This window comes from Pocillopora damicornis, chromosome 5 (assembly GCF_964200805.1).
Source record: "Pocillopora damicornis chromosome 5, jaPocDami1.2, whole genome shotgun sequence".
Classification (NCBI taxonomy): domain Eukaryota; kingdom Metazoa; phylum Cnidaria; class Anthozoa; order Scleractinia; family Pocilloporidae; genus Pocillopora; species Pocillopora damicornis.
Genome location: NC_142674.1, coordinates 12567763 through 12587651, shown reverse-complemented (window position 1 = coordinate 12587651; position 19889 = coordinate 12567763). Strand labels below are relative to the sequence as shown.

The 19889-nt window shown below is 37.2% G+C and overlaps 1 protein-coding gene across 2 annotated transcripts; it reads left to right on the top strand.

The window, feature by feature from the left end:
- Nucleotides 1-6342: 6342 nt before the first annotated feature.
- Nucleotides 6343-11550, top strand: LOC149045336 (CD320 antigen-like). 2 transcript variants are annotated; one of them, XM_089208169.1, is made up of 5 exons: nucleotides 6343-6391; nucleotides 6686-6726; nucleotides 9944-10007; nucleotides 10688-10798; nucleotides 11383-11550. In XM_089208169.1, the coding sequence occupies exons 3-5, from the start codon at nucleotides 9950-9952 to the stop codon at nucleotides 11412-11414; spliced, it is 201 nt and encodes a 66-aa protein (XP_089064295.1). In that variant the 5' UTR covers nucleotides 6343-6391; nucleotides 6686-6726; nucleotides 9944-9949; the 3' UTR covers nucleotides 11415-11550. The 2 variants fall into 2 exon arrangements, with proteins under 2 accessions (XP_089064295.1, XP_089064294.1); XM_089208168.1 differs by lacking the exons at nucleotides 6343-6391; nucleotides 6686-6726 and having other exon boundaries at nucleotides 9753-10007.
- The last annotated feature ends 8339 nt before the right edge of the window (nucleotides 11551-19889 follow it).

Here is a 19889-nt window from a genome sequence, read left to right as displayed (position 1 = left end):
AATAGTTATTGGATTCTGAAATACTTCCTTATGCAAATTATTGTCATACCCTTCCTTTTTATTGTTTGTGTCATTGCGGATCGTGGTTTTATATCCAGCGACTCTCCATTTGCTTTGGAAATAATCAAATTTTCAACAGAAGGAAAAAGGTGAGAAAGAAATTATCATCATTAGCTGTTTTCCTCTCGTATTGTTCGGATCACTAAAACGAGTTTCATTCTAGGCTCATTAGTTGTTTGATTCAATTGCTAAATTGTTGATGATTCGCTGCTAATTTTCGTTGACGATCTTCACCCATTTTATTTCAATTCTGCCGATTGAGTTTACCACGATGCTCTTTATTCATTTGCATTATAGGCGTTTTTACAAATATTTCCTGCTGGTCGCTGAAATCGGCCAAACGGTTCTCCATTGCCCGTAACTATTAAAAAAAAAACAAAACAAAACAAAACAAAGCACGAAATAAAAACAGGTACGAAAAAAAAGAGAGAATTAAAGCTCAACAGAACAGAGAAAAACCAAATTTTAAACTGTTCGTAATACTGCAATCTCCAGAGTTTTTAAAAGGACCGATTTTGACAGAAATCGGTTACACAGTCCGATGACGCCAGGAAAATAGTTATGTTATATGTCACCAGATGGTTGCAAGCGTTAACGATCTCTTACTTGACTGACTCATTTGAAATAATAAAAACGCCCAAAGAGATGTTTTTTTGGCACGATTATGGCAAATAAATTCAAAAGTAGGTTTTAATTTTGGCATTAAAAACAAAGGAGATCTTAGGATTCAGCGGTGTCTCTAAACGGTAATGATTAGAACAAAAGATAAGTTTTCCATGAGCTTTGGCAGTGAGTTGAAATTAATTTACAATGAACTCAAGACTGTCCAGAAGGGAAAAACTGTTTAAATAAACTACTTTTTATTCTAGACCTACTAAATGCTTGATTCAGTTGTTAAAATGTTGATGATTCGCTGTCAATTTTCGTCGACGATCTTCATCCATTTTATTTCGATTCTGCCGACGGCATTTACCATGATGCACTTTATTCAGTTGCATTATAGGCCTTTTTAATGATATTTGCTGTCGGTCAAAGATAATAGCCAAACGCTTCTCAATTGTTAATAACTGCTGAGAAAAAAAAAGAAAGAAAACAAAAGAACAGGAAGTAAAAACAGGTAGGAAAAAATAAGCTACATGCAAAACTCAACAAAAAACAGAAAAACCAAATTTCAAACTGTTCGTACTACTAAATTCTCCCGAGCTTTTAAAGGACAAATTTTGACAGCAATCGGTTACACAGACCGATGACGCTGGTAAAATAGTTATGTCATGCGTTACCACAAAATAAACACGAAATAAAAACAGGTAGGAAAAAAAAAAAGAGCGAGAAGCAAAACTCTACAGAACAGAGAAAGCCAAATTTTAAATTCTTCGTAATACTCAAATCTCCAGAGTTTTAAAAAGAACCAATTTTGACAGCAATCGATTATACAGTTTGGTAACGCTGGTCATGTCATTCGTTACTGTCAAAACACGAAATGAAAACAAGCACGAAAAAAATAGATCGAGAGGGAAAACACGGCAGAAAAAAGATAAACTAAATATTGAACTGTTCGTAATGCTAAATCTCCTAAGTCATTAAAAGCACCAATTTCGACAGCTCTCGTTTACAACAGTCCAGTGACGCTAGTAAAATAATTACGTTATTCGTTACCCGATGGTTGCAAGCGTTAACGATCTCGTACTTGATTGGCTCATTTGAAATAATGACGATGTCCAAAGACATGTTTTTTTTCCGCACGATCATGGAAAATGTATTCAACAGTAGTTTTAATTTGCGCATTAAAAACAAAGAAGATCTCAGGATTCAGCAGTGTCACTAAAACATAACGATTATAACAAAAAATTCAGCTTTTCATTAGCTTTGGCAGTGAGTTGAAATTAATTTACAATTGACTCAGAACTGTTTAGAAGGGAAAAACTCTTAAAATAAACTATTTTTAGTTAACACTTACTTAATTCTACACCAGATGGTTGCAATGGGACAATTTTGATGTCCTCTTATTGGCTCCCTTCGAAGTGAGGCCATAAACGTATAAAGATAATAGTTATTGGATCCTGAAATACTTCCTTAGGCAAAATACTCGTCATACTCTTCCTTTTTAAAGAAAACAAAAGAACACGAAAAAAAAAAACAGGTAAAAAAAAAATGCGAGAAGCAAAACTCGACAGAACAGAGAAAAAACCAAATTTCAAACTGTTCGTAATATTAAATTCTCCAGAGATTTTAAACGCCGGTAAAGTAGTTATGTCATTCGTCACCACGAAATAAACACAAAATAAAAACAGGTGCGAAAAAAAGGCATAGGGTAAAATATGGATTGGAATATTTTTTGGACCAATTTTTTTGGACCATTTTAAAGGGGGAGCACACCATTAGTACTGAGGGAGGGGTGGGATGAAGTCTATCAGTACTGAGAGAGGGGTGGGAGACAGAGTGTTATTACTCAGGGAGGGGCGAGAGACGGACTATTACTACACAGGGAGGGGTGGGAGGTGGTTGTAATAGTAAATTCTACTGGTTAATGGAGCTTTTACTCGATCTTACAAACTATTTTAATTGTATTTTCGACTGAATTTTGTTTTTCTAAATTTTAGCGCTGAGCCGGGGCGTTTCTTCATTTTTTTGTCATGCGAAAGCGAAACTGTTACGTAAACACTGGACTTTAATTTTTATTGAAAATATTGCGTTTACGATCCTCCACTGTTGAGTTATGCGTGCGCCTTTTGACTAAACTTGTGCACCATCAGTTGCTTCACGTTTCCCATTGTGTATTCAGTATGTAATTACTAAATTTATCTATCTTTCTTTTGTCATTGATCATATCAGGCGAGATCACGGAATTTCCGGTCCTTACCCATTAACTTAGCAGCATATAGAATTCACAAGCGCCATCGCAATTTTTTAGTTTATACCTTTACTATATAAAATCATCAGCGAATGATTTCGAAGAGGAATCCGTGTTCTCGAATCGACCAAAAACACTGCTGTACTTGCAAAATGGGAAAGCGCAAATATCGATTTCATCTGTTTCGCAAACAAAGGAGTTAATCACCGGTACCGGAAACCGCGACCAGGTATTACTCGCGACTCCCCTAGGTTTGTTTTCCAATTTGCCCGGGCCGCTGCCGATCACTTCTTGCGCAAAAACCTACGAAACCTGCGAAGTGGAACTATTGTGGCCACTGTTGCTTGCCGATATTTTCCGTCGGCAAATGTAAAGTCCAGTGTTTACGTGGCAGTGTTGCTTTCGCATGGCAAAAAAGTTAAAGAAACGCCGCGGCCCAGCGCTAAAACTTAGACACACAAAAATTCAGTCGAAAAACCAATTAAACCAGTAGTGTTTACGATAACAACCACCTCCCACCCCTCCCTGCGTAGTGATAGTCCGTCTCTCGCCCCTCCCTGGGTAATAACACTCTGTCTCCCACCCCTCCCTCAGTACTGATAGACTTCATCCCCACCCCCCCTCAGTACCAATGGTGTGCCCCCCCTTTAAAATGGTCAAAAAAAACTGGTCTAAAAAACTGGCGCAAAAATGGTCCAAAAAATAATTCAGTCCATATTTCCCCCGTGCCCGAAAAAAATAGAGCGAGAGGGAAAACACGGCAGAAAAAAGATAAACTAAATATTGCAATGTTCGTAATGCTAAATCTCCGAAGTTAGTGAAAGCGCCAATTTCGACAGCTCTCGTTTACAATAGTACAGTGACGCCTGTAAAATAATTACGTTATTCGTTACCCGATGGTTGCAAGCGCTAACGACCTCTTACTTGATTGGCTCATTTCAAATAATGATGATGCCCAAAGACATGTTTCTTTTCGGCACGATTATGGAAAATGTATTCAACAGTAGTTTTAATTTGCGCATTAAAAACAAAGGAGGTCTTAAGATTCAGCGGTGTTACTAAAACATAATGATTAAACAAAACATCCAGTTTTCCATTCGCTTTGGCAGTGAGTTGAAATTAATTTATAATGAACTCAGAACTGTTTAGAAGGGAAAAACTGTTTAAATAAACTATTCTTAGTCAACACTTACTTAATTCTACACCAGATGGTTGCAATGGAACAATTTTGATGTCCTCCTATTGGCTCGCTTCAAAGTGAAGTCATAAACATTTAAAGAATATAGTAATTGGATTCTGAAATGCATTCTTATGCAAAATCCATGTCGTCCTCTTCCTTTTCATTTTTTATTATCACGTAACGAGGTTTTATATTTAGCGCCTCTCCACTTTTTGGGAATGACCAATTTTTTAACAGAAGGAAAAAGTTGAGAAAGGTATTATTATGATATCACTTGTTTTCTTCTGGTATCGTTCGGATCACTAATACATGTTTCATTCTAGGCTTATTAGTTGTTTAATTCAATTGTCAAAGTGCGCTGTGTATAATCAATTTTCGTTGACGATCTTCACTCATTTTTTTTTATTCTGCCGATTGAATTTACTATGATGCACTTAGGTCAATTGCATCGTAGGGTTTTTAATTTTATCCAATTGCTTATAACTGCAAAAAAAAACAAAACAAAACAAAACACGAAATGAAAACGGTTACACAAAAAAAAAACAAACAAAAAAAATGCGAGAAACAAAACTCGACAGAAAAAAGATAAACTAAATATGAATCGTTCGTAAATTTGCTAAATCTCCAGAGTTTCTAAAGCACCAGTTTTGACAGCTATTGGTTACAACAGTCCAGTGACGTTAGTAAAACAATTATGTTATTTGTGACCGGATGGTTGCAAGCGCTAACGATCTCTTACTTGATTGGCTCATTTGAAATAATGATGATGCCCAAAGACAAGGTTTTTTTGGGACGATTGTGGCAAATGAAAGCAAAATAAGTTTTCCATTAGCTTTGGCAGTGAGTTGAAATTAATTTACAATAAACTCAGAGCTGTTTAGAAGGGAAAAACTGTTTAAATAAACTATTTTTAGTTAACACGCGCTTAATTCTACACCAGATGGTTGCAATGAAACAATTTTGATGTCCTCTTATTGGCTCGCTTCAAAGCAAAGAAAATAGTCATTGTATTCAAAAATGCATTCTTATGCAAAATCCATGTCCTCTTCCTTTTTATTGTTTGTGTTACCACGTAACGAGTTTTTATAACTAGCAAATAACCACTTCGTTTCGAAATGATCAGTTTTTCAACTGAAGGAAAAGTTGAAAAAGGTATTATTATCATATTATTTGTTTTCTTCTGCAAGTATCAAAACTCGACAGAAAAAAGATAAACGAAATATTAAACTGATCGTTATACTAGAATCTCCAGAGTTTCTAAAAGAACCAATTTTGATAGCTATCGGTTTCAACAGTCTAATGACGCTGGTAAAATAATTATGCTTCTCGTCACCAGATGGTTGCAAGCGTTAACAATCTCTTACTTGATTGGCTTATTTGAAATAGTGATAATGCCTAAATTTTTTTTTGAGCACGATTACGGCAAATACATTCAACGGTAGTTTTATTTTGCGCATTAAAAATAAAGGAGATCTTAGGATTCAGCGGTGTCACTGAAAGGTAATGATTAAAACAAAAAATAAGTTTTCCATTATCTTTGGCAGTGAGTTGAAACTGTTTAAATAAACTACTTTTCATTCTAGGCAATAGCATTGGCAGTGAACTGAAATTTATTTACAATTAGTTTAAAACTGTTTAGAAGGGAAAAACTGTTTAAATAAACTACTTTTCTAGTCAACACTAAATTCTTCGCCAGATAGTTGCCATGGGACGATTTTACCGTCCTCTTATTGGCTCGCTTCGAAGTGAAGTCATAAACATTTAAAGAAGATAGTTATTGGTTCTGAAATACATTCTTATGCAAAATATTCGTTATCTTCATCCTTTTTATTGTGAATCTCCACTTTGTTTGGGAAGGCTTTTTAATTTTATATGTTGTTGGTCGCTAGAAATAAATGAACGCTTCTCAATTGCTGATAACTGCTGAAAAGACAGTCCAGTGACGTCAGTAAGCTAATCATGGTATTTGTTACCAGATGGTTGTACGCACTAAAGATGTATCACTTGATTGGCATTTTTTAACATAATAATGATGTCATAAGTTTAAATTGTGATGGACCGAAAGAATAATATGCTTTTTTGAAGATTGCTCGTCGAGCTAGGAAAAAATTAAAGCTACATGATTATTTATATGTCTATAAATCATTGCTATTTATATCATCCTCATAAATGATATTTTTTTCATTATTACCAATATCCTCATCATTATAATTGTATAAATTCTCATGATTACCATTGTCTTTTCTATCTCAACAGAACAGTAACTGAGGATTTATTTTAGGAAATATGTAGCGCCAGAGGTAAATGCTCATTTGAAACGCGTCTAACTTTTACATTGATGTTCAACGGTGCTTTATCAAGTTTCGTAATAAATGTCCCTGTTATTTTCGATATGATTTTTTATTTTTACACCGAACAGATTGGTTATAAAATTCCAGTGTAACTTGTCTAATGCGAATTTACTATAGATGGCTCTGACGAACAAATAACACAACTAATCAAAGCGTGACTAATTGAAGTCCTATCCTCAAGTGTTCCAGTTCCGTTTGAAAAACGCTCCGATTTCATCGTTAGCAATGTTTTTATTCTTGCAGATTGTGCAAGCGTTTTGAGTCACTGCCAAGGTGCAAGAAAGGTGAGGTGCTCCTTTTTCATTGCCACTTACATGTTTATCAGAAGTCCTACAATATCACCATAGGTGGCGGTAAATTATTGATAAATTAATAACCCAGCGAGCTAAAAAATGAAAGAGAGAGAGAAATTCATACGCAGATCACACATTAAATTGATAAAGTTTCCAAAAATTTTGCGGATGTTCGAAATGTGCTTTTTGGTTTTTTTTCCTCTAAATTTGTAGCAAGAAAATTCAATCACATTGCATTGGGTCATTGAGCAAAGTGGTTTCGAAGATATGGGAGTAGAAGAAGATAAACTTCTGATTCAGTACCCATTTCGTGTTATTAGGTGTGGTCCGAGAATATTTGTTAGACACACCCAAAAAATTTAATAGCTTCCTTGGTGCTTGGGTGGTGATCGCCTATGTAGAGATATTATACATGCGGGTTCTGCCTACGTAAAATCTCGACTAAAATGGGCGGGGGGCGGGGGGCGGGGGGCGGGGGGCGGAGAGGGGGTAGTCAGAAAAGAGGGATTCAGGCGGATTTTGAAAAAACCTTGATCTTTAAGACAACTCATGAGATTTAACCTTGATTTCAAGTCCACCTTTAAATCAACTTTGAATTCAAAAAACAGTTCTTGCATATTCTGGGGACAACCTCGATTTCAAGAAAATTCGAATTTTTCACCGGTGAATAATAATTCACCATGTCTCACTCGTGAGGTCTGAAGAGGATGTGAATATTATCATCTCGAATGATCCTCATGTCACGCCATGTGCAGATTTTCAAATATCAATGTTGTATCTTCTCGCAAAAATGTTGTGGCGTGCCTTGATTTGTTCTTCTGTTAAAATCGCGCCTCTGTAAATGAGAAGTTATTTTATTAATAAGTCACGCTTTCCAGCCCACGGTTAATGATGATGAGCTGAGCATCCGAGAGGATGAAGATATGACATTCAACATTCCCTGAACCCGATGCTTTCCTGTTGATTCCGAGCTCAACCTTTTTTTTATTCACCAATCTCAATCCACTTCCATGAAGATCCTTGTCTCTCATACTCCTGAGATCGATAAAAAGAGCGAATCTGTTTCCAGCGTAAGTGTCTGTTGTATTTATCGCGCTGTTTTCCTTACCAAATCTTCTGAGGACACTGATACCCTCATTGATGATTGTGTCTAATCCCTTATCTACTGAGATTGTCTTGAGTGACGTGCTCACGCATGAAACTCTTTCCGATTTTTGTGGTTAGACAAGGCCTCATCAGCGAGTTCTTGACTGCGAGTGACTTCATACTCAAGCTAATTTTATTCAATTCATAGGCAAGCTGCGTCTTGTCAGATCCTATTAGAACATTACTGACAGGTGCAAGCCTGAGCTCGAAAAAGAGTTCATCAGAAAGAGCTCTTGGGAAGAATCTATGATTCTTCAGAATCTTATGATGGAGTCCAATATTTGTTCTGATAAACAATCGAGCTTATTCTCATTGTCAACTCCTGATTTCTTCTTATCTTCAGCATTGCATCTGATCTTTCAAAGGTCAACAGACTGAATAACTTCTCTGAACATGCTCGCCCTATCATCGTCAGTAAAGGAGAGGTCCTCATAGAGCTTGCATAGATCATAAAAATCATTGTCCTGTGCGATTATTTCTGCGAATTTCATAGTCAATTTGTCAACAAGAGCTCTTGAAACATTGTCCACGATATAACTGTTTGCGTGACCACTAACTGCCGAGTCAAAGATAGGTTGAAAAGGTCCTGGCACATGGGCATCTCTGTTGTTATGCTTTGGAACTACACCTTTTACATAGGGCATAAACGCTGTGGACTTGAACTACGTCACAGGCCTTCGGCTTGGGGAGGAGTTTCCTGTTTTCGTGACCTTCTGTACAAAGGAAGAGGGAAAACCGTTAGAAAAAAGAACTGATCACTGTCTCTTTTCCTTCATGACTGATCATTTTTTCGCGAGACGCTTCGCCCGGTCATGCGCTAAGTACTGATTTGTGTGAGTTGGTTTTCTGTAGACACTGTTGGTCAGGCGTCTGTATGGTTCCCTCATAACTGACGAGTCTTTCCATGGTGAATCGGAAGGTAGGTTGCTGACTGTTGAGGTGCTGTAAGAGACAGTCCACATAACTGCGATCTAGGATGGTGATGGTTTCATCAACGTAGCGCTTCCAGATCTTGGGTTTCTGTGTTGTGGATTCTATTGCTTGTTCTTCAAATACCTCCATGTAGAGGTTTGCAATAACTGCTGAAATCGAAACTGCTGAAATCGAGCTGTGTATTGTCAATATCCGGTAAAAGAAGTTATTGCTGATCGTGGTGGCAAGTAATAATAAACTGTTTAATCGTTTTTCTCTCGATGTAGTCACTTGAGATGTAGGTGGCGACGTTTCGATCGCCGTGATACAAATGGTAACGCGTGAGCAGTCGACCCCATCGCCTGATAAAGACAAGCAGTAAGCAGCCGAAACGTCGCGATCTACACCTCAAGTACTTACTTTTCCCTACTATTAAAGTGAGGAGGGGAGTGGGAGGGGCACATATTTGAGGGTATGGGTCTTATTTGACATTTTGGCCCCAAAGGGTGAGGGCTTATTCGGGGGAGGGCTCTTATGCAAGAGAATATGGTACTTGAAAAATTCCAAAGAGTGTTGATCAAACATTGCACCTTTGCAATCTTTAGTTACTTTAAGATAATTACAAGGGAACTTGTCGGAGATGGTATTACCATGATCCTTTGAAACTGCCACAAATGTGTTTAAATTCGTTTTCAGCTATAAGCTTTGTTTGAGTCCTTGTCAATTCTACACACTTTTGGTCCGTTCAGCTTATAACAAGATGGATTTTGAAAACAAAAAAACATTAATTTCCTTCAAATAAATATGCTAATGTGAACAGTTTCAAGCTGAAAATTGGAGCTTTCTGTCGGCCACATTCATCTAAATTTGCATACGTGTTTTCTCGGTAACTATTCATTGGAAATTTGATTTCTCAAGGAAATAATATCTTTAAAAAAAAAAAAAAGGAAATTACTCCAAGAATTCAGTTATAATTTCAATGATTTTTATTACCAGTTGTTCTTTTCTGTTATCGGTGGGGATGATTGATTTGCTGACCCAACAGTCGGAGAATTACTTAATTTATTCCTTACCTAAACAAGGAACGATTTGACGCCCTACAATCCCTTTTTTTTAATTAATTTTTTTATTACTTTTTGTTTCCATGAAGATTGTCATGAATCCTCGGGCTGTTCTATTGCTCACACTGGTGGCCGTTCCATGCACATCTGCGAGTACGTTACCCCGTTGTTTTGTATGTTAAATTACTACTTTAATCATTTCCAAGGAAATAAGTTTTTCAAAAAAGCACAGTCTAACGGTGATGTTCTGCTTGGCTAAGGCATCATTAAACATAAAAGTTTCACTTATGTTATCGGCAAATTGACAGAACGAAAGCATAACAGCATACTACGGAGGATAGCTTTATTTTAGAATGTCATGAAAAATACATGTAGGTCAGTACATTTAGGGAAAACCATTTTGCAATAAAGCAAACTCAGAAGTATGGTGTCATTGAGAAAATATATCCGGCAAAGCCCACTCTAAACTTTCGTTGGAACCTTCGTGAGAAAAGAAAGAAAACCATGGAAAACTATATCTCAATAAGAAGTTTATTTTATGAGAATTTAGTAAAATTAAAAGGGTAAACAGAAAGAAATGACCGAACGCTACTCCGTCGAAGTTAAAAAGTTAACAAACGTGATCTCTAATGAAATGTAACTGCACAGTGTCAATCACAATATATAAATATATTTTTTTAAAACAAAAAAAAACCAAAAACTTTAAAAGTAAGCTGCGAAGTGCCCTTTCATATCACAAGATTCTCAACCTTCACAGTCGAAGTGATAGTGTAAAAATATATAGTTAGTGTCAACGATTGTTCACGATTCGTGTGATTCTTTTGATTATCTAGTAACTTGTAAAGCCGATCAGTTTGCTTGTGCAAATCAAGAAAAATGTATCCATGCGTCTCTACGCTGCGACAACTACAGGCACTGTAGCGATGGATCAGATGAACAATGCAGTGAGTATTGTACATTTTTTTTACATTTGTTGTAGGCTTAGCCTATCCCACTCCTAAAGTAATGTCAAAATAAGTTATAATAACAAACGCTTTTTTGAAAAAAAAAAGAAAAAAAAAACGAGGAAGAAAAAAGAATTGTTTACCGAGAACCCCACAACTACGATAACATCTCCAGAACAGGGAAATATATATATAATCTTTGACGCACGTTACATGCAATGCATTTCAAATCCGTCTATCTTTGGATATAGAGCTTTAATGATATTGACAAGATTCTTGTGATGGCTACAATCACTTTAACAACGAATGAAATAAAACGAAATTTGTTGAATGAGGCAGTATTAATTTATGCGATGTATTGAGCTATTTTATCGTTGATATATTAATTTGAAAATAATAATTTTAGAAATAGAGTCATCCATTGAATTGATGATGATGATGAATTGTCGTCGTCCATGGTAAACGACATGTAAATTTTTCCGGAAAAAAAACAAAATTACAGAGCTTAGTGGTATTGTCATAATACTAGTAAACCATTTCAATAAGTTTTCGTTTTTTTTTCATGTTTCACCTGGACGCATCAGCTGGCCGTAAGTACTTTAAATTCAGACTGTGATCTATTTGTGTGTCGTCTCAGTATGTACTAATACAATAACAGCATTAACCAACTGTCGTATAAGTTGTTTTTAGTCTTTTTAAGAGGTTCACATGTAGCCATCAGGGACAATTAAACATGATTGAAGTACGAAAAAGGGTTTTTTATCGGAATAATGAAAAAGAATGAGGCATCATCATCATCATCATCATCAGGTCGAGTTTGCTCGGTATTCCATGACACGCTCCCTCCACCTTTCTCTGTCTTCCATTGCAATTGCTAGTTGTTCAATTCTACATCCTGTGTCATCCATCAATTGGTCAATGTAGGTCTTTTTTTGGACGTCTTCTCGGCTGATGTCCATGTGTTGGCTTCCAGAGTAATGCATTCCCTGCTGGTTCTTGTTTACTGAAGCATAACAAAAGAAAATTCAGCTGATTTCCTCCTGCTTGATAGGGAGGATAAAAACAAAAGAATTAAATCCAACTAGTTCTTCTTAGATTTCATTTTTTTTTATAATTTTTCCTTTGCCTTATTTCAAGAAAGCTGATCGAAATTCGTGGAAACTCTATTGACCGTAGTATCGTGTCCCGTCCTTTTTCCTTATCAACCCTCTTTTAATTCCCAAATGCCCTTTTTTAAATGTCTTGCCTTTTCCTAAAAAATGTTATAATTTTAAGCCCTTAAACGTACGTAAAAGTTCATTCATTTTTGAACAAAAAAAAAATAGAAAATAAAAAAAGGCAAGGCTAAGGGTAAGCAGCAACCTTCTACTTTCTGAAGAAAATGTGGGTTAAATTTAATAAGGTGGCACGGCTGTAACAACAGTAATTTGATAAAAATAATCAGATATGTCGTAGAATAGGCTATTAGTCGTGGTAAATAACACTTCAAAGGGATATATAATTGTTTGTCTCACGATGTGGTCACCTCGGTGTGGATCGCGACGTTGTGACTGCATTCTGTCAGTTTTCTTCAGGAGATGAGGTCGATTGAGTACGCTTCACCTATGTGCTTTTGAGCACAGCAAAACTATTTAACGGATAAAAAACTCGGTAGCCTCCATTTTTCTCCAAAACAATATGATAAATATGATCTATTTGTCCCTAGACATGGTTGTTCTTCGAAGCTCACATTTTTCGAGCTTTGCCTTCAGAAATCTGTTTATTCTCGAACAAACCATGTCCGCGGACTAACATCCAAGACTATTTTAGCACCAAAAGGAGGCTAATGGTTATTAATAATCGGAGAGTCAAACTGAACGTTGCATTGTGCACCACCATGTCTTGACTTTCAGTTTTTGGTTGTTTATTTCCTTTGTCTTACGAGCAGAGGCTCAATGTTGCATGTCTTTCAATAAGCAATCATTGGGTGAGCTTGAGCAGGATAAAATAGATTATGAAAACGAAAACCCATCGAGGTCTGAGTTTTTAACACAGACACAAGGTTTGATGATTTATGATCTCATGCGAAAACCAAATAACCCATTTCAGAATCGTTAAGTGGCTGCGTCGAATTCTCGCGTGGGAGCGAGGCTAAGTGCTCACTTAGCGGCGCGAAAATATAAGTGTTGTTACGAATTTATAGAAGTTGTAACACAAAAAATAAGAAAAAAAATAAGACTTACCACAATATGGTTCGTTGCTCAGAAGCTTTGTATCGGTAGACTAATCGTAACCTGGAAGACCTGTCTTTCTTCGATTTCCTATGGACAAACGATTTTCTGTTTTAAGTTGAAATTCTGCCGTAGAGCTGATAGCAAGTTCGAAGAAGAGCAAAGGGAGGAAATAACTGGCGAGGAACATAACTTAAGGAATTATAACGAGTATTCTGCTAATGATTCTCATTGAAAACACTCAACGGTTGACGTGTCTTAAACGGTTATGCAACACCAGCAACATTTCAAATCCACGAAAAAACTGAAAAAAGAATGAACGTTGAGATAAAGGTACTGAAAAACCATCTTCGCCGAAAGGGTCCTATGTCAAATAAAAAAAATTTAATAAAAATGTAAAGTGCAGCGATATCCAACAGTGGCAAAACGACCAAGACGAGTTAACTCGGTTACGCCAGGAAATGAAGCAATGCAGCATAAACTGCAAGAAAAGCCTACTACAAACGAAAATTGTTTGTGAAGGATGTTTTAAAAAAACCATGAATCAGTTAGGTTCCGTAATGGTATATCAAACATCTAATAAAATATACTAGGACGAAAGAAACTTTTGAGACTTGAATAGGAATCTGTTATGACTCTTGTGAGTTTAAGACTTGGGTAAAATGGGGAGGCGCATGGCCGAAATATTTCCTCCGTCACAAATTACTCGTTCTTTCATTACCCAGCCGTGCTCTTTATGTAACATTCATATTACTCCTCTGGCAAATTAAAGAGGAAATAAGAAAATATCGTTCTCATTCTACCCAGGGAAGTTGATCATAATATATTTTTATGAAATGTTGATCAAAGAGCTATCCTTACCCTAAGTGTGGAGAGCAGGTAATTTATTGTTAACAACTGGGTTGAAACGTAAATTAGCCACCATAAAGGGTAAAAAAGCTGACGTTTCGAGCGTTAGCCCTTCGTCAGAGCTCTGACGAAGGGCTAACGCTGGTGGTGGCACTCTGGTCATAACAGACATACCACGTTGCTTAAAAGGACACAAAAACAAGTTAAAATAGGTTGCAGTGTTTATATTTACAAAACAACACGCACACACTCAGAAACAATTCCTGCAGTTTCTCCCGAAATTTAGTATACGGAACCCGATGAACTAACCTTCTTTCTGCAAATTTGTTTACGTCATTAATGATGTTACGCTCTTATGGACCACAACGGTTTTGAGCGACAAACTCGACATTTCCTTGCGACCATTAAAATCAACTGGACAAACCCAGCTTGATATATTGCGTGAGTTTTAAGCGGATGCAAAAATCGAGACAACAATTCGTTATGACACAATTTGTCCTTTGATTTTGTCAAGAGAATTCTGGTTTTGTCTGCTATTGCAGATAGCCCAGATAGGCACTTACGAACCAATTTTTAGTTAAATAATAGCTCGAGAAATTGCAAATATATTACTCATGTGATACGTATCCAACTTAAATTCCAAAAAACTTCAAAAACATCTCCAGTCAGTCTGGCTTTCTCTTACTGCCTCACATTTTTCCTTGTGCTGTGGCTGTTAACAAGTACCTCCACCGCATTTCTAATGTTTCTTTAAGTGTTCAGATGTTTAGAACATACCAATAACTGTTACATCTTTTTCCATATCGTGGTCAAAGTGACCGTAAAGAAACAAAATTAACTTGTAATCGAGGATTTCGCTGGATAGCTGGTAGTACTTCGAATAACTCGATACGTCGTCCCAAGAGAGAAATCAGGGCTTAAATATCCAAAGCCACTCCAATCTTTGCTTTCCGTGAATCAAGTAAACCTTTTTAAAAGTTAAAATTCTCATTAAAATGAATAAACACTAACTAATTTTGGTTTTAATTTGTAGAACCATCGAAACAGGCCATATGGCAAGAGGAAAAATTTGCACAATCACGTCACGCAATATATCAAGTTGGGTTTGTCCAGTTGATTTTGATGGTCGCAGAGAAATGTCGAGTTTGTCGCTCAAAACCGTTGTGGTCCGTAAGAGCGTAACATCATTAGTGATAGAAACAAATCTGCGGAAAGGGGGGTTAGTTCATCGGGTTCCGTATACTAAATCTCGGGAGAAACTGCAGGAATTGTTTCTGAGTGTATGGGTGTTGTTTTGTAAATATAAACACTGCAACCTATTTTAACTTGTTTTTGTGTCCTTTTAAGCAACGCGATATGTCTGTTATGACCAGAGTGCCAAATTTTGTTCTTTAATTTTGATCTTCTCCACACTGTGCATAATTCATGACATGATATTTCAACGTAAATTATCGGGAAGGCGCCTTCCGATCACCTTTGTCTACTTTGTAAGTCACGCAAGCGCGCAAGCGTTACGACCGATCCCGTTTACGCAACGTTTTAGGACAACTCGGCATCTAATCTCCTTCAATTGCTGTGAAAACCTAAAATCCTCAACGTAGAAGATAAACGAACGAAGTTTGAACTGTCAAAAGGAGATCTTGGTCAATTTTAAGAATCATGCAAATGATCTTTGACACGAGCGCAATTTAGCAAACTCATGGATCTGCGTTGTTTTTTAAGAAGTTGTTGGATGGATGAGGCAATCCGGACCTCATTGGTGTATTAACTATGCACTGATATGCCTTTTCAGCCTGATTAACGCCTGCATTTTGAGAATTCTTTCATCGGCAAAAAATAAAAGAAAACCTTTTTTCCGACGGGAAGTCGAGAGGAGCGCTCTTAGCGAGAGCGGCACTTAAGAGGTTCTGAGGTTCTCGACTGAGTGGTCATCTTTCCCAACTAAGTAGTCATACAAATGTGAACTCTGGTATTTTGCCAAATTTTTGAGACCAAGAAACCCCCCCCCCCCCCAAAAAAAAAAAAAAAGGGATGAGGAGGTTGCCCCTTGTTTGTGGGAGCTTTTTCTCCAACTTCCACTCAAAAGATTCCACGACCTCTTCGATTTTTTACACATTTTTACACAACTTTAAAACTTTCAGCCCTTCTCTCTTCTCTTATCACTCAGCTGAATTCTCCTATCGGAAAGATATTTTCTCAGTTTGTCTACCTTAATCGCGGAGAAGTTCGAAGTTTCTGCGAACGGTATTGCTATGTTCACCAAGCTTCTTTGGGATGTGATAAATTTGGTACCAGTTACACGCACTTAACAATTCGGAAATGAGTTATTTAATAATTGCTCTATTACATGCATATTTCGAATAATCTGCAAAAAGAGAATATTTCTCTCTAGCTTTGCAAAAAATTTGAGAACACTAAACGGACGAAGTTCTAAGAAACTAGGCAGTATGTAATATCCTGAGTAAAATATCCGTTGCAGAGATTGCATTTATTATGCTAAATAAGCACGCTATCGTATATTGATTGAGTTAGCTCTCGACCAATCAGACTTTTCATAGTCATTTTAATGTATCACTATTGACGTTACTCGCATATCTATACAGGAAAGTGTGAGAACTATGAGTTCACCTGTGGAAATGGAAAGTGTCTCAGCAAATATCGTCGTTGTTGGGAGGGAAATGACTGTGGTGATGATTCAGATGAACAACAGTGCCGTAAGTGTGTTTTTACTAACACTTCTGTCTTATATTGCAACCACCTTTCCTCTGGGCTGATAGTTAGCAGTGCATTTATTCAAGTCAGCCTGTACTTTACATGTCAAGATACAAACAGATACTCTCTTTCGATCTCTCCCTTTTTTCTTCAAACATTAACGAAATCATAATAGCAACTTTAATATGGACCAAATAAGAAAAATGATTTTTGTTCTTATTGTTGTTACTACTGACTACATAGTATGCCTTGCTCCACTTTCCATTTGAGTTGTTCTTTGTTTTGTTTTGTTTTGTTTTCCTTTTCCTTTTTTTTTTTTAATTTTGTATGTGTTTATTTTTAACTGCAATTGCAATGAACAAGTCCTGGTCACTCAATGCTGTATTTATTTGTGATTGTTTTCTTCTTTTCTCAATTTTCAAAAAAATTTACACGGAAACACTAGCTCCGCGTAAGTATCTTTTGGATATTTCATTGACTTCCTCTCCTTATAGAGCGGTAATTTTACTTGCCATGTAGGGGAAGGGGAAGAGAGAGGGGGTAGGGTGTGGATAATTTTGTTTGTGTCATTTCAAATTCAGTTTTAATTTACAATTTTCATTTTCCCTTTCTCATAGCGGTTGTGTCCAAATACCAAAAATCTTTGCAGGAGTTGAGGGTCCCCAGTAGGTTTTCCAGGATCCGGGATTGGGCTTATTGCAGGAGCGAGATGCGGGATTGTCACTATGAACGGCACACGAGAAGCAATTTTAAGGGGCGGGATTCGGGAAACAATAATCTAAACGCACCGAGAACCGGGCCATCCGTTGACGGGAATTTATAAAAAGATTGTTCTACGTCAAAGTCCTAAAAAGCCAAAGCCTAGCTTCCCACGCAGCCTTTTTTATGAGATCGTGTTTCACTTCTTTCCACAAACGCGTTTATAACCTGGTGAGTCTTACGACCATAGAAGTGGAGAGTGCTCATTCAGTTGTGCATTTATTACAAAGATCCACTTTGATCGGTGTTAATTTACGCAAGAAACTTTGAAAATGCAGACAAAAAAGCCTTAGAGAGGACAACCCAGTAAAGGGTGTATTATTTTACAAATTCAAAGTCTTTGTATCCTGCACCCGAACTTGCCATGATCCTGTCGGCCAAACCGACATACCATTCAAATAATATCACCTGTACCAATAGCACCATAGAATATGCAGAACATGAAGGACTGGGCGCAAACATTTTGGTGTTGCGGTGCGTCAGATGGAAAAAGCTGGAACTCTCCCGTCGTACCTCGATTAGAGAGAAATTCAGCCATGTCAACCGCTCAGCTTCGAACTGTCTGACCTCAGGGAGCAGCAAAGAAAAAAAAAAGACAGACGAAGAGGAAAATGAGATATTAGAGTAAGATTCCCTAACAGCGATGAAGAATCGAATGAGCCATTTCTGGACGACGAGACCAGATGTGATGATGGTCACTCTATCTTTGGAACGAGAGACTCATTATCTCCGCGGAAGATTTTTCCCGCTTTGGAGGAAGTATTCGCTTCAACAGCAAAATTGTGTTCAGTTGACTTTCGTAGTTTCCCTTGTTATGGAAGCAATGGGATTGCCGTCACCTTTTTTTTTGTTTTATGCACTTATTCGTCTCTTGATACTGACCTGTCTTTACTTATATGTTTATCCGAGATCGAAGTTAGAACGGAAGGAAATCGTCTCCGTGACTGGCGTAAGTTATTCGTGCAAAACTTTGAAAACTTTTAAAATGAATGGTATCGTTTGGAGAGAGTTAAACTTACGCCTCGCGGTGAGCAAAGACATCAACAGATCAGTGCTGGTAGAGAAGATCATCACCCATCGTAAAAGTCCCTTTCAAGTTGAGCGAATGGACGAAGAACAAAAATTTATGATCGGGATCAGGATTGGCCGGTATAAACCGTCGGGATTACGGGACTTAAGTCGGGATCGCGCGATTAAAGAACCCTATTGGGGACCCTTGGTGTTTGTTCATGATATGTAAATCAGAATTCGAAGTATTAAAGTTTGACATTAAGCATAACATCAAGTTCATTTTAAAACTGAACTTATACATGGGAGATTTTAGCTTTAATTACATGTTTTGCATCAATGCAATAAATACTTCGACCCTTTTAGAGAACTGTAATGTGCGTAGCCAGGTTCCCAAAAGAACGAAGGAAAGAAGGGAAGAAGGGGGAGAGGGAGGGGGGAGGGGAGAGGGGGAAGTGGAGATGGGATAAATGAAAAACTCAAATTTCAACAGTCCCTTCTTTCATCTCCGTTATTGACGACTGACCCTTCCTATGTTTTCCATGACAAAACCATGTGAAACCCCCCCCAGAATTCTCCACCCACCCCTCTTTCCCCCCAGATGAGTGATGGTGACTGGTCCCTGATTTGTGGTTATCGGTAAACTCGCCCCAAAAAACCCCTGTGTGTTCACTTAGTTAATCATTTATTCATTGTTTGTCCTTCATACTTTCCTGTAACTTTTTCGGGACAAAGGTAATTGAACTTTTGTCCAAGCGTAGAAGCTACCTTCTTGGAGAATTTAGGCGTGTGGGATTCACATTTGTTTTACAATCTGTTTTTATCTGTCTTTATAAGCAGAGTCTTGAGTACGAAATATCTATTAAAAATGACTGATTTCATTCTATTTTGATTTGGTTTTTTAACGCTTCCCCTATATCATACATTTAACGTTGAAATTAAGTTTCAAAAAATGAGGCAAGTTAAACCTGTTTATATTTGCCTGTTTCGTATATAGTGACCTTGCTTTTAACTACCTGAGCCGACGATCAGGACAATAATATCTTCCCAGGTTTACAGCAAGAAGAGAAGTTCTGGCAACAAAACTTACATAAATTCTCCCTTCTCTAAAGCAGAAGCCAAAACATTTGAAACAACATGCTCCTCTGTTGCTAAGGCGTTGATATCGACTGTGTACTAACCGGTGATTTTCCTTTTCTTTCCTCTTTCTACGTTTTTAATGAACTGCTCCTCGGAAACTACAGGAAGTAAGTGGTCCTACAATTTCATAATTTAGATGTTATCTCTTGCATGTCATAATTATAACAAAGAAGCTGTTAACCACTTCTAGCTGCAACCTTTCTTTGCTAACTAAACACTACTAGCGGCATAAGAGAAGATCGGGAAGAGGAATCTGCCTTTCGGTCTGGAAAAAACCCATGGTATCAGATAATATGCCCAGGCCAATACCTTTATTGATGGAGAATTATATTTCACGCACTACTCAGGAATCTTTCAATTTTGCATTTCACCTGTTTTGAACAATGGAACAATAGATCTTTTTAATTTTTCGC